Here is a 25,324-nt window from a genome sequence, read left to right as displayed (position 1 = left end):
AGTCTGCCCTTTTTTGAAGTGGCTAACTTTTACTTTTGACAAAATTTTTAGGGCAGATAAGAAAGCTTCATGACACCTTAAACCAACTGAAATCTTTCCAGGCTCCAGAGCCAAAAAATGTTATCCAGAGTACCAAAGTGAGTGAAATGACGAGCAGTCCAAGGGATGATTGTCAGCGACAGGACTTGATTTCAAGTGGGATTGGAGGAAAGAGAAGGATTCCCAAGAGGATGGGCTGCGGTATGTTGGTGTTTAAATGGCAATGTGTAAAGCCTAAACCTTCATGGAGCCACCCTGGTTGGTTGTGAGTTTTCACACACTCATCCAAACAGGAGTAAAATGACTGTACTGAAGAAATGAGTGTTTCTTACTGGGAACTCTCCTGAGGCTTGGTTGCAGCTCTTGAGAGTGTGGCAGATGGACGGGGCAGGGCTTGGACTGATGCCTGGCCAAGGTTTTGGGGTTGTGAAGTGCTCTCTGAGGACAGCCTAGATGACTCAGGAGCCTATGTTTCTGCACAGCCAGCCGTGTGCCTCGGGTGACAACCTTGATGCATGCAACCGACTCACAGAAACCCGACAGCTCTGGGGCTAATGATTGACGCGGTTTTGTTTTGTTCTTTTTTTTACTTTTCTTTTTTAGGCACCCCCCCCCCCCCTTCCTTCTAAATTGTTTTCTCAGCTTGCTTGAGTCTCAAAGCCTGTCTCCTGCTTGTCTTGAACAGCTGGAATGGCTCTGGACTGAATGAACAGACACGGAGCAAGACTGGGCTAGACCCTGGGAAGATCTCAGCCTCCAGGAGGAGCAACCTGGCTGTCTAACCTGCGATGCTGGGACCTAGGGAGATTTAACACCACCGCGGATGGCTGCCTGCAGCCTGACACTAGGACTGTGGCTCCTGCTGCTTCTCCAGGATATCCAGACAGCCCCACAGGTAAGGCAGGGTGGCACCAGGGTCCTGCAGCCCCTCAGGATGCAGGAGCCTGGAAAGTCTGGGGGCACCCTGGGCTGCAGGGCTATCCTGCCCATAGGCTGGGTGCTGGGTAGTGGGCATCCACAGAAACAGGCTTTGTGCAGCACAGGGTGATAAAAGGTATAAAGCAGTCAGGAGATGAAGGTATAAAGCAGAGCAGCCAGGAGAGTTTGCCCTCTCTGGGAACTTTGCAGGCAGGAGCAGAGGATACAAGCTATGATCTGCAACTTTTTGTTGATATTGCTAGTGTTACTGTGCCTCCAGGCAAATCACAGCTAGGGAATGAGGAAAGATTTGATATGGGTGGGAGAGTGTTCTCATTTGTTTGGGTGAGTGGCTTTTATTTTTGCCTGGATAGCCAGGTGCTCTGTGACAGGCACATTCCTTGCAGAGCTTGGTTCAGAGAGCTTCTGCTTACTCTGCTGATGTGGGTCAGGGCTGGCAAATCGAAAGGGGTAAAGGCAAACAAAACAATAAAATACCTTCCTCCTTACAACCGCCCACCCCTCTGGCACTGACTTCCTCATGAATGGGCTATGATTTCTGCATCAAATTGACTTAAAATAGACAAAACCCACTAGTCGCACTCAACTGATGCTGTAGATGCAAGCTAGCTCCCTGCTCAGATTGTATCATCTTTTGTGGGTTTGCTTCCCCCCCACCACCACTGACCCCCTCCTCCCTAGTGGATCACATGGCAATGAGCCCTCAGCGCCTGGCATAAATCCAGGTGATTTCCCTGGCTGACACTTACGCGTGCACACACACACAAAAAAAGGTCAGTTGCAGAGGCTCCTTGCACAGGTAAAGTCAAGTAGGTAAGTAATTGCACGCTGTGTTGGATCCAGAAATTGGCCCTTTTCCCTTGCAGTGGAAATATGAGCATATATTAGGCTAAGATACCTGTCTGTACTTGTAACTGAATGATATAGCACATCACTTGGGCTGTCAGGAGATTTTTTACAAGAAATGGACTCCGATTAGATCTTTGAAAATAACCAAGTCCTGCATCCTCTTCGTAGACATTTGAAAAAGATCCTCCTGGCTCTTTTGGTAAGAGTGGGAGTTTACCCTTGTGTCTTTAGTTGTAAATTCCCCTCCCACATCGCAAGTTTGCTCTACTTTGCCCTGGTTATCTGTCCTGCCACTGTCATCTTCCTGAAATACAGAAGGATCTGTTCTTCTATAGGATTGGAGTCTGTAGTTCTTACTCACCTGTGGAATACTTAGGAGGGCATTCAGATAAACTTGTCCGGTCTCCTGAATGCAAACTGCTTTAGGAGAAAGGCGATAGGAAAAAAGGTGGCATTTTTGCTATTTGACATCACTTTTGGTGTTTTGTTCACAAAATGAAAGGGGCAGAGAGAAAATTTGGTTTTCTGATACTCACTGTCAACATTCAGACTCACTGCAAAATCATCAGTTACCTGGAATAAACGTGTAGATCTTGCTGGGATAAGCAACTGGCTTTTCACTGGCTTTCTGTATTGCCTCTATCACAGCAACACTTGCTTCTACTGCTACTGGAGTACAAGTGATACTGTTTAATGTGAGGAAGTCACAGCTTCTTGGTCATATTTTAAACCATATTCCACCCCACTTGAGTCCATAGTTTGGGTTTTGTTTGTTTTAATATGCAGTTAACTCGCAGTTGTTAATAATGTCTTTACTGTCAAGCAGATGAAGCTTGACTACTTGAAGTCTTAGATTATCAGCTTCTTTTGTACTGTCAGAATTTGGATAGAAGCTTGAAAGGGAGTCAACTGTTTTGCTACAGTATTAGTCAGTTCTAGAATAGCGCATGCTGGTAGAAGACTTTTTTTTTACTGTAATATGCTTTCTTCCTGACTTACAGCTCATTTGTAGCAAGCTGATTTTCTTACTCTGCCTCACCATCATTTTTTCTCTATGAGCTCAAAAGACCATAAATAAATGAGTCAAACCTTGTCCTGACTGAATTGCAGAGTAGCCCACTGAATTCAGCACCATCTTTGCAATTGCCATTATTTAAATTGGAATAGCAAACTTGTTTGTAGATACAAGGAAGTGAGAAGAGCTACAAAAAGCCTGTTTTCCTAAACAAATTCTCAAAAGCAAGCACTGAAAAACCAAAATGTTTTGTATCAAATACGTTTGCTTTCTTTAATTGGGCCTTGATCTGCAGTGCTTTAAAAAAAGAAAAAAATAGTTGGCTTGATAGGTCAATGAAAGCACTAAGCCAAGGGATCCCTGGCCATCCTGTTACAGAGCAGTCTGAAAAGGATATGAATTGTGGTCTTCTCTTTCAAAAGATGTATTCCAGCTCCTGCTAAATCAAAAACCTTTATCTGAAGTGCATGCAGGAAAAGATTAGTGAAATTCAGTCTCTGTCTCCCTCCAGTTGAACAGTACACCGAATCCAATTTAAGAACTCCTTCTATTAGAGCAAAACCAGATGCAGATTACTAGTCTGATACAGACTCATGGCTTGTTGAAATTTGATCAAAAAATGTGAACAGATTAACTTTGTAGTGGCAGGCTTTCTGCTATGCTGGCAATTGTTTACTACACTAGCTTACTTTCTTGTTAGTTTAAATATTTATCTGTTCCTCTACAGCTGGCATAAAGCAGTATATACTGTGCATTGTGTCCTCATGTCCAATCCAGATCAAATCAATTCTGATATAGTATACAGATGCAGAAATGTCTGTGAGGTTTCTGGTTACAGCTATGCCCATCAGCAGAGACCTGTCACACAAAGGGGGGACCCTGCTCCTGGCTACACAGTGCCACCAACTTTCTTGCATTGAATTTAGTGCAAGTGACTGTGCAGCCACAGGGTGAGTTGTTTCAGTACAGTAATCCCCTGAAAACCAACTTTGCAAATTCAGAAAGCAGTTTTTAGTCAAATGAACTCCTAGAACTGATTCGTCCTCTCAAAACACGATTGCTCTGTCTTAAACAATCAAGGAGTTAGAGGGGGAGGAGAAGGGGTACAGGCAAGAGAGGGGAAGTGGGATTGCACCCTTGGCTGGCAAAGAGCCACAGGATTAGCATAGCTGTAATAGACACTTATTCCCACTTTGCTAATCCATTCTTAGTACAGACCCGTCCATTCAGAGTTTCCTTAGAATCAGAGGGAAGGACAAAGACCTACTGTCCACCACAGCTGGATTCCTCGCCCCTACCCGCCAATACTTCTGTGATCTTCCTTGAATTTTAATTTTTTTTTATAATATGTATTAACAAACAGAACTGTAAGTACTAATGGACAATACTGTATGCCATTGGGATAAAATTGGTATTTGTTCATTGAGACTGGATTATCTTTTGGAGAGGGGACAGGGAAATGTACGTCTCCTTCTCTCTTCTTCAGGAAACACTAGGAAACAATGCCTTAAAAAGTGAAATTGTGCTAGAATTTTTAATTTCCCTGGCAAAACCTGAGTTCTGTTTCTGTCTGTCTGGAGATTCAGACAAGAGTGGATAAGGAGGAGGGACAGTCAAAAGATGAAAAATACTTTTAATGTTAATTAAACAGGATTTTGAGGTTACTGCATTTCATTCTGTTCCTTGCAGAGGTGAGGAGAGTTTGTTCTGTAAAACTTATTGGAGATTTCCTTGATGAAGCAAAGCCACGTACTGGTTGCTGCTGAGCATGGATTAAACCACACTCTTTAGTGTTTCCAGGAAGAAGAGGAGGGAATGGGGCAGAAGTGGAAGTTCTTACACACAAATCCTTCCCTACAAAATTAAGTAGTAAGGGGCAAAAATGATGAAGTGAATCTTCTGTCACTGGCTAATCGACAATTTCTGTAAGCGTACTGGAACCAGGAGAAATGGACAACACTGTAAGCGGGTAATTTCTTAGCACTTTCTTTTTTGTGGGCCTCTACACACAGGCACCATGGAATCAAGAAGGTGAACCCCACACCCCACCCCAACGCTCACAGCTGGTGCTTTTTTTGTAAGAAGGCGATAGTGTGCAGGTTTTGTAATGCGAGGCTGAAACTTTTTTCTGTCTCCTTTGCTTTATCCCTCCCTTTCATTTCGAGAGCTATTTATGAGCAACTAGGACCTGCTAAGTCAAACCTTAACCTTCAGCTTCTGCCTAACAAAGAGTCTTAATTTAAATAAACTGGTTTTGCTCTGGAAAAATGAGTTTTATTAGTGATACTCACACAATCCTGAGTCAAAGTAATTAAGTTTGTATTTTTTTATGAGACAGGGTTAAATTTCCACTGTCATCCTAGAATGTATTAAAAAAGGATTCTTTGACTTAAGTTCATACTAACAAATGGGATAATGGTCCAAGGCAGAAGACTTTCACTATTTTGTAGTTAAACCTTATGTGTCTTATTCAATATTTTATAATGCAAGGTTTTGTCTAAGCACTCACAACCAGAAATATATTAGATATGTCTTAATGCTGAGATTTTTTGTTGGCAATGGGAGAAATAAGAGCACATACGCTTTTTCTTCCTGCTGTGTTCTTTTTGAGCCCTCATATGATGAAGTACCACTTTTTACATTAATTTTTCCTTTTTCTCCTCACTGCTTTTGTGATTCCCTCTCTTCTTTCAGGTGATCCCTGTTCTGATTAAGGCTTGACAAGAGGGACATTTTCTTTAAAAGCTTCCACTGTTGGCTACCATCATCTCAGCCACCATACCGGAAACCTGGTACATAGCAGGCTCCCACAGTTGCAGCCGTTGGTAATGCAGCTCAAAACAGGTCTATGCAGCTCAAAACAGTATTTATGTGTGCTGGGGAGATCAATGCTGCTGCTGTTGGTGGGAATTTTTCTCAGAATTTCCCTCATGTAAACAGGATCATTCTGTGCTTCACCAGATTCCTTCGTAGCCATGGTGTTAGAAGACAACTAGCTTTTCGCCTGCCTCTTTTGATTACAAACAGCATGTGATGTCCTCCTGAGCAAACTGCTTACCCAAGTTTTTGAGTGGAAAGATGCCTTTATGTTTCACTGGAAAAGCTAGAGAGAACATAAACTGTAAGTTCTGCTATGGCAGACTGACCTATCCTGGTAGCAGGTGTCCTCCCCATAACAATTGGACTGCGAGTATTGGCAGGATAAGAAGTGTTTACAGCACCATTGGCAACAGTTTGGACAAGATTTGGTAAAAGCAAATCTACAGTTGAGGACCCAGTGGGACTGGAGGGACTATGTCTTGTATGCCCTTATAGAGCCTACGTGGGGTTCCCTGGTGCTGCCACCACAAAAATACCCATAACTGTAGGTAGACGTTGGACCCAGTACAGCAAGGACTTTAAAGTAACACATCTGAGGCTGAGCAATGATAAGAGCCAGGAACGGAACCACCAACCTTGAAGGTGAAGCTACAGGGCCTTTCCCTGTCCTCAGCCTTGCGGTGGCCTCCCTGCCACGTTGCTGTGGGTTTATACAGAGTTGAGCCTGGAGGTCCAAGCTCAGTACTGCACTACTCAGACAGCAGTTCACCCAAGTCATTTTGATATTTACCAGGTGAGGATTAGAAACCTGGTTTGTGTTCCAGCTGCAGTTTGTAGCAGGCTCACCACTATATAGAAATGATAAGCTGCTATTGGAAATAGCCATGTTGGTTCAACAGCCTTAATTTCTGAGAAGTTATGCACATATGGTGCTTCCATAATTCTGTGGAAATCCAATGCTTTTTTTGGCCAAACCACTGAAATACTTTTCACTTTTTAACAGTAATGGTTAATCAGCATTACAATATTTCGTAACCCCAGCACTCAGTTATTCTGTCCAGGAACAGCAAGACAAATAGGCATGGAGTATTTTGCAGTCCCTCCAAATTTGTATGGATTTGATGGTTGATGTCTAGATTTCTGCTGTTAAAAAGGAGTAGCCAACAGCTAAGGAGCAAAAAAACTGAAACATATCAATCATATCACTTGCAGTCTTCTTGCACACAGACATCTAACATGATTGTCAAATCAAGAAAATGCATAAGGTGTCTTTCCAGAAGCACTGAGTTGTGAAGGGAGTGGGACTGGAAAATATAAAATCTAGAATTCCCTGTGTTTGTTGGTGAACTGTTTCCAGCAATGTCTTCCTAATTAGAAATACTGAGCTCATCAAAATGAAAGATTGTACAAGCCAGTATTTTACTGCAAACTTGCACCCTAATTTCCCTAACTGTAGATGAGATGTCAGAGGTGGTATTTTACTTGTGGGAAGAGTAGTTACAGGTGGTGAAACTGAGGTAATTCACATGTTCAGTTGTCGAGTGGGTAAATTAGTACAGTTCAGGCCTATTGCAACCCACTAATAATGCACATTTTGGTTCCCTTTTCACTTCATATCTTTGGCTGTTACCTTTTGCTTTAGTTAACTTATTACCCTGGTATTCATTACACATAGACAGAAAAATGAAAATTACTTTACACTTGTATGGCTGACTTTCCTTCACCCATTTCCCAAAAGTAGTGTAATCAGACCTCTGCAGAAAATGCATTGGCACCATCATTTTATGGAAGACTTAAAACATTTTGAGACCTTGGCCCTTCACCTCTGCCATTTCTTTAAGACATGCTCTTTGCTTGTAGGCACCAATTTGTTTCACTCCCCCAAAAACTCAGGGAAGTTTTTGTGGGTTCTTAGTGCAAGACTTTTTATTCCAGATACATGAAAACTTGAAATTTAGCTTACAAAACGCCTTGCATAAGTTAAGAAGCAGAGCCCATATCATTTTTAGTGACACTTGCCTTTCCACACTGACAGCTTTGCTTATGTAATTTATTTTGAGCTTTTAAGCCTGAAGTGCTAGAGGTATGGGGGCTTGGTTTATACTTAGGTCCTTACCTTAAAGTATGCTGTCTACAAAGGGCCAACCTTTCTGCTTAGTTTAAGAGCAGAACTTTGCATCATTGCATTGCTCTTACAGGTCACGTTAGGAATCAAGCAGCTTTAGGATTTAGAGGGAAAATAAATGACGAGAATGGGGAGATGATGACTGATGCTGAGCATTGATAGGTACATTATTTATCACTGAAAGGATCAATAGTAAGCTCCGTGCTCATGAAACACATCTACTGAACAGATGGCAACTCTTAAAGACGTTTTGCAGGTAGCTGCGGGATTAGAAGTGGTGGGGTCTTCAGAAGGTGCTTTCTCAGCCATAGAAATCATGTCATGATGTGTTAAAACGACTTCTTTTTACAGCAGAGCACCTTGAGATTGGCTCAGTAAACAGTAAAGGTGGCTACAAAGTTGCGCTGGTAACTGGATGCTTGAAAGCAGCATTTGTTCTGAAGCTGTGGATGTCATATATTATGTAGCTGGCTGTAGTGTACAGCTGCCCTCTTGTGGAAAGGGAAAAAAGGTTGAGAACTCTCGTACGTATATTTTCATAATTTGTGTAGTATGTACGCATAGTTCATGCTGTAATTTCTCACAGCACTAGCATCAGCTCAAATTCATGATCAGAATTTGCATTGCTGTAACTAACAGTGGAATCTAATCCTAAACTCCTGATTTCAATATTTTAGACAAGGTAACTTTTTAAAAAGCAGCCCTTCCCTCACACTTTTACACAGACCCTATTCCTTTATTTAAACCCCAGAAGAGACAATTAAATAAGCTGTAAGCTTATATGCTGCATAAATCGTTCAATAATTTTGTTCCCACCCCGATTTAAAATTGAACATCACTTGCAGCCAAAGTTGTTTCCCCGGGAGAAGCAGGAAGAGAAGAGCAGTTTTTGTGGTGACTTCCCATAGCTCTTACAGAGAAACTAATCCAGGAGGATTTAGCCAGAGCCAGGATGCTGTTGTTTCTTAAATTTTCTTTATAAAACTAGTTAATTCGCTTCGTATCACTGAGGTGCCTCCTGAATGACCCCTTGTCTAGTGACTGGTCTCGGCTCATTTCCTGTTATTCAGTTTAGTCTCAGAGTGGCTGGCTAACCGGGGTGCTTCTCCACGCAGATGCAAGGAGATTCCACTTCCTTTTCCTACACTCTAGGGCTTCCTCTTCAGAAAAGAAAAATACAGAGTGCACGTTTGTAAACTTGATTTGAGTCAGGCTGAGCAAGCAGACATCTGCGATTTTCTCTATACAGTCAGCTAGCAAAAATGCTTTGTAGGGAGGCTGTGTGGCCTGGTGGTTAGTGCAGAAATGTGTCAGGCAGGATTTCTCAGTTCTATTACTGGAGGTCGATGAAATTTAATGGTTTCAATATGTTTCTCTTTCTTGTCCTTTTGTTAATTTCCTCCTTGACTGAAAGTTCCTGTTTTCTGATGTAACCTGGGGCAAGTTAAATAACTTCTGTGTTTTGTGGTCCTGCCGTGAAAAGAACAGTGTATTAAACAGGAGAATATGGCTGTGAAATTAGTTAGGTAGTAAGATTCTGCACTGCATACAAAGGCAGTAGCTGACAGTAGGTATTATTTCAAAGGCCAGTGGGAAATTCGTCTGCAGAAAGTGAGATGTAGGTTTCTGAAATATTTAACTGCTCTACCAGTATCATGTGTGAAAATCTCTGGGGAATCTGCTGATTGAGTCTTTAAAAAAAAAAATGCCATTTATACCTTCTAGCAAATACTGAAAATGAAATTCAGATAACAACATTTTTAGGGGGTTATTAAGGGAGATGCCAAATTAAAAAATCAGATTTGCTCATCAGAAAACTTGTAGCACTGTAATTTCCCAGAGCATGCAGTCGCCCTGCTATACAAAAATGAAGTATTATTATATGCTTCTTGATACAATTCATAGCTGAGTCTCATTTTCTAAACTAATATTAGAACTAGTGTGTGTGGGTTTTTTAACTAAACAAGTATCAGTTATGTACTCCAGCCAGAGGCTGTTCCTGAAAACCTTCACTCATAATAGAAGTGGGATTACTTATTTGAATAAGGGCTTCATTGTGTGACTATTTGCAGTATTCTTTTCAAGGCAAAAAACCTCTTGTTCTCAGTGAAGGATTTGTCCCTAAATGATAAATAAAACAAATTGTTGGTTTATAATAAACACATCTTTAGGTCTCTAAAGTCAAGCATTATGTCTACATAAATAACTGCACAGAAAGACTTGTTTGCTGCAAACAAGATTTATCTTTGTGGATTACAGCCAATCTAGCCAGATTTAAATGATGCTGACTATGACACCACCTCTTATTCCAGTGCACACAGATCTGGAAATCTGTTACAGATGTTAGGGATTCTTTCTTTTTACTTTCTAAAAAATCCTTACCTCAAATTAACAGGGGATCATTTCAGGACAGTGATTTTTAGCCTTTTTTTTTAATTTGCTAACTGCTACAAGATTTCTAAAGGAGACGCAGACTAATAGACAAGCTTTTCTTAGTGATCTTAGTGATCCTGGAGCTATGTTTCAAAGGTTGTTTGGAGCATTGGCTGAAAAACATTTTTGTAGGGCAATGCCACTACCCTTTTGTATTGTACGAAACAAGGAGTTAGTTTCTGAGCGCTGAAATGCTTGATACACAGGTTGCGCTACAGTATTCCATTCCTGTGTTTAAATGACTTTTAGAGAAAAGAGCCTGCTGAGTGAAGACATGTATTGAATTATTGCTAAATACACTCAATATTGCAATCTTTGCTTAAGCATATGGGCAACAGTAATTTAGTTGCTTTGGGGATACTTGAACTTTCAAAAAGATGTAAGCTTTTCCTTACCATCTGCCAACTACCATCACTTGAGACAGATACTGGGAGCTGCTCTAATACAGAACTAACTGTTTTCTAATTGTGTCTTTTGTCTGTTTCAATTTCTAGACATTGTTAACACCATCTCATTCCTGTGATGCACTTGAGAATTTGTTCTATGATGAAACTTCACGAAGCTGCTGTTACCAGTGTCCCTCAGGTCAGTATGTTTTTAATGCAGTCAAATTAACATGGAGCCTTTTTCATAGAGATAGTAGGAACCATGTGTTTCTGCAGAATTGCATTTTGTCCCTGAAGAAAAGCACAATTTCACGAATCACTATTTAGTGTGGATCCAGATGTGAACTGGTTCTCCACTGTCCTGCACTTGTTCAGTCTGTGTGCAATCTGTAGATTGCAAACAAGATAACTTGCTAGAATTTTTAATGTCGTTTTTATCAGTTGATTTGAGACTCTGAAGTAGCTAGAAGTGGGCAGGTCTAAGAATTCATTTCAACTTGCCTCAGGGTGTGAAATAGCACACTGAAATTAGGCTAAATAAGTTTCTGATCAGAGACAAAAAATATAAAACGAACGTGTGGAAAATCTGTCATTATCCTCATAGTCAAAACAGTTTAGAAAGTGTCTCACATGAGAAAGGGAACAGCCCCTTATCAAGGGACACAGCGAGCTTTGCTAGGAGCTAGTTGTGACTCAGAGGCACATGAGGTCAGAAGCAGGAAACACCTTGGTGAGACAAGAGTTCTGGAAATGTCTGAAACTCCCCCTATTGGCCAAAAAAACCCCTCAGTGGGTGGGGCATTTTATGGTACTTCACCATCATCAATCTCTTCTTATAGAAATGTTTTCTTTTTCTTTTTTTTTTTTAAAGGAAATTTTTGACATTTATTTGTGCTCTAATAATAAAGAGGGGTTTAGCACTTGGTTGCTAGCATTTGCATGCTGTTACATTAGGGTTCCCACTGGGACATCTTGTACTGCTGGCCAAACCACTAGAATCGTTCCAAAGTTGTATAGGTAAATAAGACCAAGGGATGGAGAAACTGGTCCCGTAAAAGAAGAAAAGCGGCGGGGATCTGACTCTGAGCGGGTCCCAAGGAAAGCTCTTTTCTCCTTCAAAACCATATTTTGCAAAAGCTCCCATGAGAGATGTCATAGTGAATTCTTGTGAAAAGCAGAGATCTGATTTACATCTGGCTGTCATGAGCCAGCAGTCTCAATCATTTCACCTCTGCTTATTCTTGAAACTCATTTTGTTGCCACATCCTCGTGTCAGTCTTGGACATCTCTTCACATCCTCCAGGGCCTCCTTCACAACAGAAACTCATAAGAATCCTTTTTCATTTTAATCTTCCACTACTCCTTCAAGCAATAACCTGTTCATGTCTGCTACTAACTCAACTGCTCACTGCAAAGAAAGAGAAGCTTTTCTAAAGTTCCATTTAATCAAAGTGGAGCATCTCAAACTCTTGGTGCAGCCTGGCTTTACTTTCTTGGTGTTCCACCCCACAGAAGTACAGCTTTCCATCTGAGCACACTGGCCCACGTGCAAGCACTCCTCTGTTTCAAAGTTAATTTCATGTTCAATTTCAAGATAAACTTCAAGCCAAACCTCAAAGGATCATTTTATTCAATTTCTATAATTGCCACATCTCTGCTCATGTACTTAATCCTTGTGCAGGTAAAATGAGGCTTCATACCTGGAATACCAGAAGAATATTTTCTTTCTGTCATCACAGAACAAAGTATTTCCCTCCTGTCAAGGGGAGGAACAGAGACTTTCATGGGAAATAATGGTCTATGCTAGAACAGCTCATGTTATGCAGAAGTTGGTATTCCACTTCACTTCTGTTTATTCTCTTTATGGTTTTTTTACCTTTTTTGTTTGCTTGGGTTTTTTTTTGTTTTAGACTCTAAATCAGCTATCTAGCTCCACAAGATAGTGCTGCAGTCAACACTCAAGATAATTTCCTGCCCACAGTTAACAACAAATCCTCAGGAGTGAATGAATGCACGTACTCACAAAATAAAACCACTTAAAACACTTATTTCATCTACTTACTTTCAGTACATTTTTCTGTACAGGTGATTGCAGCTGGTATTCCTACTGCTCAGGCTTTTATCTGGTTGTTGAGCTATGAACACAATCAGTGGAGAACAGCACCAGAAGACACTGTTAGACAAGCTTCAAAGCTACTGCACCTGGGGCACGCATCCCCCAAGGGAGGGACCCATGTGTACAGGAAATCTCAAATAACTGACGTTAAAGCTTTTGGGTCGTTGGGGGAGGAAGGGAGAAATGACACACACGTGCAGGTACACATGTGTGCAGCTTGAGTGCTGAGATCCAGCAACCAGCCCCCACCTTGAAAAGAATAGTCTCAGACAAGTAGTTTTGAGGAAGGTGGGACTGATGTGGTTCAGGTTTGTCTGGTGGTATTTAGTAGGTCAAATATAGCACAGCTGGTTTTATCTGCACTCCTACATCATGCTTGCCAAAATGCACAGTAGGTAAGTTATTTCCCTGCCAGGTTCCTCCTTGCTGTGAGGAGGTGAGAGTTAACCTCTTTGTGATTGGGTGATGCAGGCTGGATGCTGAAACTGGGATTCATTTCTCTCCTTCTGTTTTCCACCTGTGAAACATTCAACTCTTTCCTATCTTTATGTTGCTGCTTTAGCTTTTCCTTTTGGTTCTGCAACTGCCACTGTTCCTTACCCTCTGGTAGTTATTTCCACCTCCTGGCAAGGCCACAAGGTCACAGCTGACCACTGCACCTTCTAATTTCTTTGGCATTAATGACCAGTGTAGAATACCTCATCTTTGTTTCAGGAGCTGAAACATTAGGAATGCTTCTGTCCCAGCCTTTCCCATACTCCTAGCTGGTTATTGTACCTAGCTTGCCAGATGGATGCTTTTAAAAGCTAGTCACTAGAAAATTATTACCAGCCATGAACATAGAGTCATACAATAGCTTAAGTTTGGGAAAGACCTCCAGAGATCATCTAATTCAGCAGCTGCTCAACTTCATGCCTGCTGCATATACACAGAAGGTCTGTGAGATCCAGGATAATGTGTTTGCAGACTGTGAGCAATGAGTCCAGGTGAGTTGGAAGTGTTGAGCACAGAAAGCGTATAGCGTACACATCCAGCATCAGAAAGACATACATATGTAATTTGATTTGTTTAAAGGAAAACAATTGGAAAATTAAACCATCTCACAACTGTCAAGGCAACTGTAAAACTGGCAGGACTGCTCAGAAAGCAAACTGTTGCAATCCTGCTAGGGGTATATAGGGCACAGCTCAAGAAGTACCATCTTGTAACCTCCCATTCTGAACATGGGAGATGGGGTTGTCCCTGTGTGAATCCATGAGCACCTAGGTGATTCTGGCAGCTTTTGAAAGGAAAAGTGATGCCTTAGGTAGCAAAATATCAGGACTTGGTTGCTATAGTCAAGAAGAAAACATGGAAAACAGTTGCCTGGGAATTTAGTAATGGCAGGACAGTATTGCCCTCGCTGCAGACTTGGGTCTTTTCTAACTGTCAGCAAATGACTTGCCATGTGCCCATTCTGCAGCAGTCCGTACTGACTGTGATAATGCTGCACGTAGTGTTGTGTAACAGGACAGCTGTGATCCCTTCACGCTTAAATGGGAAAGGCAAAAATGCACTGGAGAAACCGAATGACAGGTAGAAAGAGAAGACTGTGGTAGTGTGTCTAGCAGGTAAATGAGCATACAAGAACACTTCAGGATGGTTGTCTCCTGTGATTCTGAACAGGTATCCTGCATATTTTGTTATTCTTTCTCCAGGCTATGTTAAAAAGAAAGCATGTCCTAGGGACCCAAATGAAGACTGCATGAGATGTGGACCTGAACAATATGTAAATGCAGAATTCCAAAAGCCACGATGTGACGCTTGTGTATCATGTGCAAAAGGTTTGCTTTCCCTCACACATACCGCACGGTTATATTCTCTCTATATATTTTATTTGCACTTTATTTATATTTTATTCATTTAGCATTTCCAGCAGCAAAATCATCCATCCTTGGTTATGGATTTGGAGAGCAGAATGCTACCTTGCACATAATCAGTATCGCTTTGTGTGTCACCTGGGACTAACTAAAAACTCTCTCATCCAAAGCTGTCCAAGTCTGATTTCTGCTTTCTGTCTTATATTACAAGCCATTGTCTAGAGGCTTCTCCAATTATTCATGACTTCAGTTGCCATCGCGAAGAGCGCCAGCAGGCTGTTGTGCTTCCTGAGCCTGTGAACTGATGTTGCTCATCTTTGGCCCCTGCTTTGTGTTTTCCTTGCATGGTGATCCTTTGTTACCGCATCTGTTTGTTCCCCACAGAATCTGACCTTGTGGAGAAAGAGCCCTGCTCCTTCAATTCTAGCCGTGTGTGTGAGTGCCGACCGGGCCTGTTCTGTCAAACCCCTGTTCTGAACACCTGCATACGGTGCCAGCAGCACACTGTTTGCAAGCCTGGTTTTGGAGTCAAAGTCAGAGGTAGGAAGTCGCACCTGTCTAGCTTACCTTTCCTGATCTCGGCCTTAGGCCTGGACCTGATGCATTTTGGTTGGTCGGTCCTCAGTCATTGTTTTTATTCAGGCACCTCAACAAATGATGTTACTTGTGAAGCATGTCCTTCTGGAACCTTCTCTGATCAAAACTCCAGCACCGACATCTGCAAGCCCCACACAAAGTAAGTCCATAGTTCCTTTAAGTGATTATCTAATTAATTAAAGTTAATAAAGGACGAAAAGGGACACCTGTCACTTCTGGTTCAAAGTATACAAATTCATCTTAGAGGTAATGGGATAGCTTTGGGCCCATGTGCGGAGTTTGGAAGGCCTCTCTTTATACCTGTTGCACAGCTCTGTACTGGAGGAAGGAAGGAATCCCTCTTGCCTCATTTTTAGTTTACTAAAGTACAGTGGAATTATACACGCATGTGAGTATCAGGTTTGCACCCAGGTCAAGAATTAATGCCACAGGGGTGAGAAGAAGGTTAATAACTTTTTCACTGAAAGCAATAAATGCAGGTGGTACAAAAATGACCATTTTGCAACATGTTGTCGCAGGGAAAATACTCTTATCTTATAGCATGACAGTTTCCTCTAGCGCCAATGCACTGTTCTCTTTCATTCCCTAGCTGTGCCAAGTTGAACAAAATAGCACTAAGTGAAGGAAATGCCACACACGATCAGGTTTGTGTGGACCAATTGCCCACCTACCTCACCCCAAGCGCTCTGTCCATGAGATTCAGCAATGAGACAAGTAACTCTGACCTAAGGAGGTTTGAGGATAACCTGGTGACCGTTGCTAGTATCCTTTTACGTTCAACTCCAGAGGAGAAAGCTGTGCCTGGCACTTTTCCCACCTCGGCCAAGGGGAAGATGACAACGGGAGGTAACAAAGATAAAGTATTTGCTCTGTCTAGCATGTTCTATTTCGATACATCTTTTGTAAATGCATTTTTTATGTGGGAGCTTCCTGCAAACCCCCTACAACTTGTGAAATGTTGTCTGTGGTTCTTTGTCTAAACACATAGATCTACCAATAGTTCCCCCTCTACCTTTTCTTAGCCTTTCCTGTACTCCCTTTCCCTTTCTGTGCTATAGGTCTAGTTCTTTGGGGAGTGGTTCTCTCTGTGATAGTGCTACTTGTGGGCACGCTGTTATTTTGGAAATGGAAGGTTTGCAAGAAGCGGATCCTCATCCTCAAAGGAAAGCGTGAGTTTTTAAAGCTGTAATACATAGGATGCTGTTTGATCTCCTAGTGTAAGCCAACTGGGAACTCAAATATCCCAAAATTTCGTGGAGGTCACTGGGGAAGAGAGTGCTTACTACTGCCTGGTGGAGGCAGGCCAGATAAGGGTTCTAGGCAAACTGTTCATGCAGTGTGTTGGAGAAATGAGAGAAAGATTGATGCAGCTGTGAGTTTATGGAGGAAGATACTACAAGCTGGGTGAAGAAAGGGTAACCAGTGGTTTCTTCTCTCAGTACAGACCCTAATAGTAAATTCTATCTGAAGTGTTTGTGAGTGTCTGTTGGTTCCTGGGATAGGGTTGGACTTTGAGCATGAGAGAAAGGGATTTTTCCTGATACTGGCTCTCTGTAGCTTTGCCTAGTGTTACATGTGGGGTGTGCCTGCAGAACCACATTCCCTCTTTTACAGAACGCAGGATGTGAATATTGTAGGTTAGTTGTAGACTTGTGGGTGCGGTAAAGCTGTTAGAACCTATACGCTCCATGATGAATTTTGCTAAATGAATGGTTTCTTTTACCAGCACATCTGCACTCTGAGACGCCACGCAAATCCAGGCTCAGATCTCAAGGTGAGTGACTGATGGACCAGGAATGGTAATCCATATCTCTAAAGTGGACAGTTTTAATGCGGAGCTTTATTTTATGGACTTTTAACTTAAAGCGTGGAACCTTTCCATGGCGGATGCCAGTGCTGCCGGCTGCCCTGCCGGTGGCGCGCCGCTAGGTGGCGCGCTCGCCCCAGCGCAGCTGCGCGGCGGGGCCCCCTGCCGGCGCAGGGCGGCTTCAGGGCCGCGCGCAGCCCGTTCCGGGCGCGAGCCGCGGCCCCTCGCGCGGGTGCCCTGCCATTAACTGATCCCCTCTCGGCCCCCATTTCCACTGAGCGATCTCCTCTGTTGTGCGAGAGTCTCCTCATCGCCACGCATCAGAGCTTTTTCTACTCATTCACCCAGGAATATGATTTAGCACCTCTTGTGTGCAGCTTAATTTTCTCAAAATGGAATTTTTGCTTCCTCACTTAGCTTACGCAACAGAAACTTATTGTGCGGCGTTACAGAGCTGATGCATTGAAAATAAAAGTGGCTGCATGTCAGGGTGAACTTAGGTAGTAGGGCTGAGCCCGTGTAACTTCATGGTACTGCAGGAGGATGCCGTACGCTCCCTCCTTCCCACCTCTCTTCTTTCCCCAGTGTTCCCTTCCTCCATCCTTCCATAAAATGCCATCCCCTTAATATTCATCTGACCATACGATGAATGATCCAACTTGTTAATCCACTAGAAAGTCAATAACTTTTTTCCTTAAATAAGTCTGTCTTCTGCTTATCTAGCAAGTTTAATCAGTTCATCGCTCATTAGATGAGTACCAGTTGTGGTGTGGGGAGAGCGACAGGGCTGGCCACAAAGGGCTTTGGGGAGAGCAGGACCTCACAGGCTGGGCAGCAACATGTTGCTGGTTCACCTCAGCCATGTCAGGTAAGTGTGCCCTCAGTGCTAAAGAAAGCATAATGCAGGTGGGTTGGGCAGTGGAGTAGTTTAGGACATGGCTAGGTGATGTTTCAGAGGAAATATTAATGTTCTTGTGATTGCTGTGAATTTTCTTCTGATAATTTTTCCTCTTTCCATTGCAGGTTCTGATCTAGTGAACAAATATGCAGTAAGTGTGAACAATATTCCAAAACAGATCACTTTCCATTCCAATGTAAATAATGATATTTTTAAATGCCCTGTTAAAGAGTGCCAGCTTTTTTGTTTGGACTTCATCTGCAACGCGTGATCTAGGTGCAGCGATGAGATGTACTAGGACTTGCTACTTTCATGTCTTGGGCTGTGTTTAATGTGGTGTTAAATAACGTGATACTGCCAGTCTTGCTTATGAAGGGAGTATTTGGTTTGGTCTTAGGCCATTCATGTTGCATTCTATGGGAAAAGATCCAAAATCACAGGATGAACATGCCTTTTCTACCTTCTGGGAGAACTTTGTCTGTCAGTCCCATTTTATCTTACTGCTTCAGTCACAGAAGTGGGATTTGTATTCTTCTTCTGTCTCCTTCTTTGTAGGATTTGGCATGACTGTAATATGGGTACACAGTGGGTATTGTTTGTCTGGAAGACTTTCCATCAGGACCAGCTTCTGGTTTAACAGTATACTTTGCAGATGAACAAGACAAATATCAGTCAATATGGTAACAACAGAAAGCAGTTCCTCAGCTGCTGAAATCATCACAGCTCTGTTTGATTCCCCCACTTGCAGTGAAATTATAGCAACTTTCATCCTCTGAGTCTTCTCAGTTTATTAGGCTTGTTATCTTTAAATGTCTATATCTGCTAAAACACTCTTAAGACTGTTCTTTTTTTTTTAATGAGTTCGCTTTTAAATGTTGTACATCCGCACACATACAAGATACTACTTATTCTAATAAATCTGGTTGCAATCAGCTATCATAATTTCAGTGTGTCATTGCTAATTTCTGAGTTGTGGGGAGCTTCCACTCTTGCTTTCATAGTAGTCGGATATGAGCAAGAGTTTTAAACTGCACATTTCAAAATCTCACTATGTTTTTTTTTTTTTCTTTTCCAACCTTGTGGAAACAGAAACAGAACTAGGAACCATCAGAAATTTATGATGCAGGACCTTTAGCCTCTCTCAGTTTCTGTCTCCTCTTTTAAAGGACTGTTTGTAATTAATTCTTCACGTAATAGCTAGTCTGAGCTTGTTTCTCCTACCTGAGGTTTTGCTGAGGCAATTCCATTTTGAAGTTCAACCAGTTCAACCTTTGGCTTATTTTGTTCTTCCATAGGAGCGTGGTAGGTCTTTGCAAAATCTAAGAGGAAGTTAAACCATATATTTTCAGTTTTGACTGTTTGACTCTTTCACCATATGACTACACATCTGTACAGGTTTGTCCTCTGATACTTATCTCACAACTAAATATGAAAAATATCTTGTTAAAGTTCTTTCTGATCAAATCCCTTAAAATTCTTACCTCCAGCATCCATCTTTCTTACTGATGTTATACTCTTTGCTCAAAAGTGCTACGGAGCTTCAGCCCCCCAGAATGCAGCTGCTACTATATTACAGGAGAGCAGACAATATAAACAAAACAGAGCACACAATATAAGACTTGTGGCAAAAAGTCAAAATGACAAATAGGTGGATTTACAAAGGTTCATTGGCATCTAAATTGCGGTAGACATGGCAGTAGAATTTACGAAAGCATCCAAGCAGGTCCAGGAAACTGGATTTCAGTGGAAATGAGGTACATTCTTGCAAATGTCATCGAAAATCTGTGAATTTAGCTTAAAACACTATTTTAAAATATGGCCTTAAGCGATGCAGGAACGTAGTTCAGAGAAGCTCTTCAGAATGTTTTACTCCCTGTCACAGTGGTGCTGTGAAGTACATGATGTTATTCTGACTGCCACAGAAGGATTCTGTAGACCTATTGCAGTGTTGTTTTTACATTCACCCCACTTCTACTCTCCTCTTTGTATCGGCAGAAGATCATACTGACTACTGACAGTGGGCCAGAAGAGAAGGAGTTAACTGACAGAACCCTCCCTTTGGAAACCAACAATAACTTGGTCTCCAGCACAGAAAAAGCATATAGTCCTGATCTGAGTCTGACTGACATGGCACAGAGCAATGGAAATGCCCCAGATTGCCCTATTGATTCTCGAGTGAGAGACCACACAAATAATCGAATTGGTGAGTCTTGCTTTTTTTTTTTCCCCCCCCAACTTTCTCTTGCCTTTTCAGTTTTTCAACCATGGGTACATAATGTCATTCTGAGATTCTTAGTAAGCTGCAAAGTGTCTAAAGCTTCTAACAAAGACTGGGGCTGAATCTCCAGAACCTTTGGCACACAAATTCTGGTATCTATTCATTCGAATATAATGCTTTCTTCTTTTCACATTTGCCTTAGTCACTTACGAACCTGACAGAAAAATGCTTTGCTCTTCTCCTTTTTCATTCCAGAAGATGTAAATTTGCAGAGGAAATTTGAAATCCAAAATATATCAGCTGGAAAACAATGCTGTAATACTTAATGAGAGTTGTACTTCACATGTCTCAAGCTATCATTTTCTTCTCTTGGTTTCACAATAATAGCTTGAAGTGCGTCTCCCATATGTTCCCATAAAGTCTTTGACCATGGCACAGTGTAGGAGATAACGTCAGGCAAGGAAGCTTACTCACAGGGGGAGGATTGTTACCTGAGACACAGTCTACGTGAGACGTTCTGGCAGTATTTCCAAACCCAATTTTGAGGGCATTTGAAGGGGTTTTTTTTGGTATTATGAGAGCTGATCTTTGCTTACTAAACGCCCTTTCTGTTTTTTCTGTGAGTGATGGACTTGGGATGAATGTGATGATTTGACTTACCATACCCAAATATCTCCAAGCAATTGTGAACAATAACCTACAGTGTCTGATCTGCAGCATCCTTCTGAATAAACTGTAGTGGTCCAAGCCATAGCAAAGGTTTTATTTACCTTTTGTAAAGAAGTAGGGTCAACAAGTTGGACACAAGGTTCAAGTCTACCCCAGGAAATTTTGTAGTCGATCCTCTGCTAGAAAGAAACTCATTTCTTTGCTGGTCCTGAGACCCCAGATAATTACGCAGAATTTCTGTACAGTGCTGATCCTTGCCCAAAGGCTGCTTTTAATGCGGGTATTGTTGCTTCTTGAAACAGCAGGAGCATAAACTTTGGATTCTCTGTATCTGTCTTCCCCAGATCCCCGTTAATTGCTTCTTCTAACAGTCTTGTGAACATCTTACTGCCTTTTCTAATTTCTCTTTCTTCTGTAGTTCTAGCTATAGCACAGTGGCTTCATCACATGGGAGCTAGATCTACTTGATCTAAAATGCCCAGAGTCCCCTTGACAGTGCTCCAAAACCAGATGGTGTAGTATAAAATGTGCAGGCCTTCTTTATCACTTAATATGTTCAGTGCTTTGATTTCAAAATTAAAAGCACCTTATAAACAAACAATGAAATAGACAACTTCTAATGTGTGAATTCCAAAAGCTTTAGTGGATTAGTGAATTCTGTGTTATCACAGCCATGGGCTTCATCTGCATGCCTCTGATTAAGAAAAGAAGGCGGGGTGGGGAAGAAAAACTGAGTACCAAATAAAAATTTTGCATGAAAAGGAAGCATCTCTAGGGTCAGCAGTAATTATTAACTACGGTCAGCAGTATTTTTTTCCTTCCTCAGAAAAAATATACATCATGAAGGCCGACACTGTTATTGTGGGGTCCATTTCAGAAGTGCCTAGTGGCAAGAACTGTGCTGCTAGAGGATGTGAAAGTAATGTTGATGCCCAGGAAAACATGGAAGAGGAACTGGCAATGCACTATCCAGAGCAGGAAACAGAGTCTTTCCCAGGGAATGATGTCATGGTTCCTGTGGAAGAGGAGGGAAAGGAATTTCATCACCCCACCACTGCCACTGAAAAGTGATAACCATCTAGGAAGATGTGTGAAGCTACAGAAACATCCCATGTGACACTAAGCCTGAATCTATGATAAAGGAGGTAAACACATAGTGCCTCAGACTATCTAACTCATGTAAAACACTGAAACACATTCAAACAAGGAGTGCTACAACCTATTTCATCTAACGAATGAGAGGATCATCCAAACCGTTGGCCTTCATAGCTGACGTCAAATATTTCTCATTCCCTCTCTCTCCCAGTATCATGCTGGAAACAAATTTGAATCAAAGCTACAAAATTCAGAGGATATCTGGATACCAACTCAAGTTTCACAGCTTGCTTTCTCTGCATGAAGGAATGGATTGAAAACTATGTCTGATTACTTCTATTAGCTATGGAAATTCTGGCCAGAATTCCTAGTTAAGCTTGAGACCCAGCCATGTTTCATACGTTGTTTCTATTCCAGTATTACCAGTACTTCCAATTTTGTCATGTATTTTGCAACATCTGGTATTTTTCTTAAGGCCTCAACTCTTGCATAAAAGTAATGACAATTTCAGTTTTCTCTAACACAGACAGAACTCATAAGTTTGTGGACTTCGTGTTCCTTGAGGAAAAAGGTGTCACACAGGCTCAGAAAACAGAAGGCAAATAAAACCAATTGAAGTCCACTGTACTTTAGGCCATTCTTTCTAATTTTTGAAGTCTGATTCATGTTTTTTTGACTGCTTCAAATCATCGGTAAGTGTACAAAATGGCCTCTTCTGGTGGAAGCCAAACTGGCTGAATATTTGAATGTTGGATGAACTATGGGGTTTTAGCCCAGCGTGGGGTCTGTAAAAAGGGAAAAGAAGAAAATAAACTAGTTTTCTACAAAAAGGAAGGACTAAAAAACAGGCACAGCAGTTATTGCCCATAACATTGTTAATATCTGCTTGTTTTAGAATTGCTCATAATCATCAGGGTGTCACTGATTCGCATATCTGTTCTTTAAAAAAATTCTGTTTTGTGGTCAACTGGCTTGTGTTACGCTATTTCTCAATCTTTCATGCTGCTTGATAACTGTAAATGTAATAGTGCTGACTATGTTTTTGCACAGGACAATGGAAAATGAGCAAGATGACAAAGCGTGCCTCAATAGTCAAAAAAAGGAACCACAGAAACAATTACTTGCTTGTCGTTTTACCCTGGACAGAGTACTGTAATGACAGCTGTGCAACTTCAGCATCTTTTGTCTTAGAACACACAAAAGGAACATAAGGCTGTAAAAAACACCTTCTTGGGCCAGACTAGTAGTACGAGCCCAACATTTTCTCTCTGACAGTCTCAGTAAGAGACGTTGTTTAGGAAGAGCACATACGCCTGGTTAATATCTGCCGTTTGCATTCCTCATAGTTCTGCAGCATTAGTTGCAATTGGATCAAAGATGTTAAAGAGTTTGTCCCAGCTTTTAGTATTCATTCATATTGCCGTTAATTTTGCTTCTCTCTTTTGCATTTCCTGGTACTATCTGCCTCCATGAGCACCTGTGGCAACAGATTACAGATAGTTACCGTTCGCTGTGTAAAGTACTTTTACCACTTCTAAACTGATCTCTTAATTTCAGTGAGTGCCACTAGTTCTTGTGTTACAGAATTTAGTGCAAGACTGAGTTGCTTTTACTACTCTTGATTGTATCCTCCTCAGCCTCCAGGCTGAGTTCCCATTTTATTCTCATGTGTCAGGGACTGAAAGAGTTAATGCCTCGAGCACTGTGCTGAGGCAAGTTACGGTCTCCATAGCGATAAATTGGGGTCTGCACAGCACCGCGACGGCCGGGGCCGGGGGCTGCGGGAGCACTCGCGGTGCCGCCCCTGAGGGCCGAGGCTCCCGCCGCCTTCACTGAGGAAGGCGCTCGCGGCCACCCCCGCCCCTGAGGGCCGAGGCTCCCGCCGCCTTCACGTGAGGAAGGCGCTCGCGCCCATCCCCGCCCCAGCGGCGCCTGCGCAGAAGCTGGAGAACGTTCTGGAAGAAGCCTCAAGGGGGGCGAGGCCAGAGGCGGGACTGGCCCATCACAGGCACAGCTCCGAGGGGCCACGGGCGCACCCCCACCCCGGGGGACCCTGCGCTGCCGCCCCCGCTCCGGGGCCGGCCTCCCCCGCCCGCCGCAGGCGGAGCCCCAGGCCCTGCGCTCCGGGAGCCGCGCCCGGCGCCGGAGGACTGCCGCCTTTGTTGTCCACATCGCGGGACCGAAGGGTGGTATCTCTCCCATCTTTCTTCCTTTTATAAGTATTTGGATTGGAACCCATGTTGCTTATTGTGGTGCTTTCCTGGTTCGAGTTGCCTCCTTAGTCACGTAAACCGTTGACCAAGCCTGAGGCTGAGATTAGACCCAGCCGCACCCAGACTCTGCTCTGGAGAGGAGTTTAGAGAGCAAGGGGGTCTGTTCTGAACCTCGTGACTGAGCAGGAGGGTCCCCCTTATCCCCTGCATATCGTGGGTGCTTTCCAAGTTCAGGTTGGTGTTTACTGTCAGTGAAGTGTTTAATTGGTTGTGTGGTGGTGTTTCATCTTAATTTAGCCCAAGGGAATCACAGAACCTCCACGATTCTCTCTGGACAGTCCAGTTTGGGTCGTGACATCATGTAAGTTAGGTTCACTGCCTTGGTCATTTCAGCTGACCTTCTTCCGCATCTTTTCTAACTTCACTACATTCTTCTGGACATCTGGAGGCTAGAACCTTGTGCTGCACTGAAGAAGAGGGGTAGGCCAAGGTTTTAAATAGTGGCAAAATGATACTTTCTGTTTCGTTCTCAGTATCTCTCTAGATGCTGCCCACCATTTTGTTTGCTTTTTTTGGCTGTCCCTGCACACTAAGCAGATGGTTTCAGAGAACCATCAAGGATGACTCCAGGATTATTTTCTGAGTGATAGCTGCTAGATGCCAATTTAGCACCATGTATGCTAAACCACTGTGGTTTAGATTATTTTTCCTTAAATGTGTTGGGTTCATCTATGTAGAAGCTCATTTGCCACCTTTTTATGAGCTCCTTCTGGCTTTACTTGCGTTCTGTACGTCATGTAACTACCTGGAGAAGTTTAGTATTGCCTTCGCTATGTGGGTGCTCTTTTCTCCAGACCATTGATGAAGATATCTATATTGAAGAGAACTGGCCCCACCAATCCCCACTGCTAACTATTTTCTATCCTGAAAAATTACCATTATGCTGTGTTCTTTCCTTCCTGCCTTTTAAATGGCCATAACTTTTGTATCCTGTAACCTTTTAGCAAATCCATAAAATGACCTTTCCTCCAATCCTGTGACAACTTTGTTTTTCCACCACTGTAAGTGTGGAACCTCATCAAAGGCTTTTTGAAAAATCTCTGTGTAGTAGGTCCACTGGATCTTGTTTATCCATTAAGTCTCACAATATAAGGGAAGGTATGTTATCAAGATTTTGTGATTGAAGAAATAAATCTGGAGAAATTCATATTCTTCTGGAACCAGAGCCCCAGAGATGAAGTGGGAG

General features: G+C 42.4%; 1 protein-coding gene across 1 annotated transcript; it reads left to right on the top strand.

Annotated features, from left to right (window-relative positions):
- The first annotated feature begins 862 nt into the window (after window positions 1–862).
- On the top strand, window positions 863–21,841 carry TNFRSF8 (TNF receptor superfamily member 8). The gene is made up of 11 exons (XM_075721692.1): window positions 863–934; window positions 10,715–10,805; window positions 14,420–14,545; window positions 14,966–15,121; window positions 15,224–15,317; window positions 15,768–16,024; window positions 16,237–16,347; window positions 16,905–16,952; window positions 18,009–18,034; window positions 19,879–20,086; window positions 21,597–21,841. The coding sequence occupies exons 1-11, from the start codon at window positions 863–865 to the stop codon at window positions 21,839–21,841; spliced, it is 1,434 nt and encodes a 477-aa protein (XP_075577807.1).
- The last annotated feature ends 3,483 nt before the right edge of the window (window positions 21,842–25,324 follow it).

Source organism: Pelecanus crispus, chromosome 15 (assembly GCF_030463565.1).
Source record: "Pelecanus crispus isolate bPelCri1 chromosome 15, bPelCri1.pri, whole genome shotgun sequence".
Lineage (NCBI taxonomy): Eukaryota > Metazoa > Chordata > Aves > Pelecaniformes > Pelecanidae > Pelecanus > Pelecanus crispus.
This window is presented reverse-complemented; position numbering and strand designations above follow the sequence as displayed.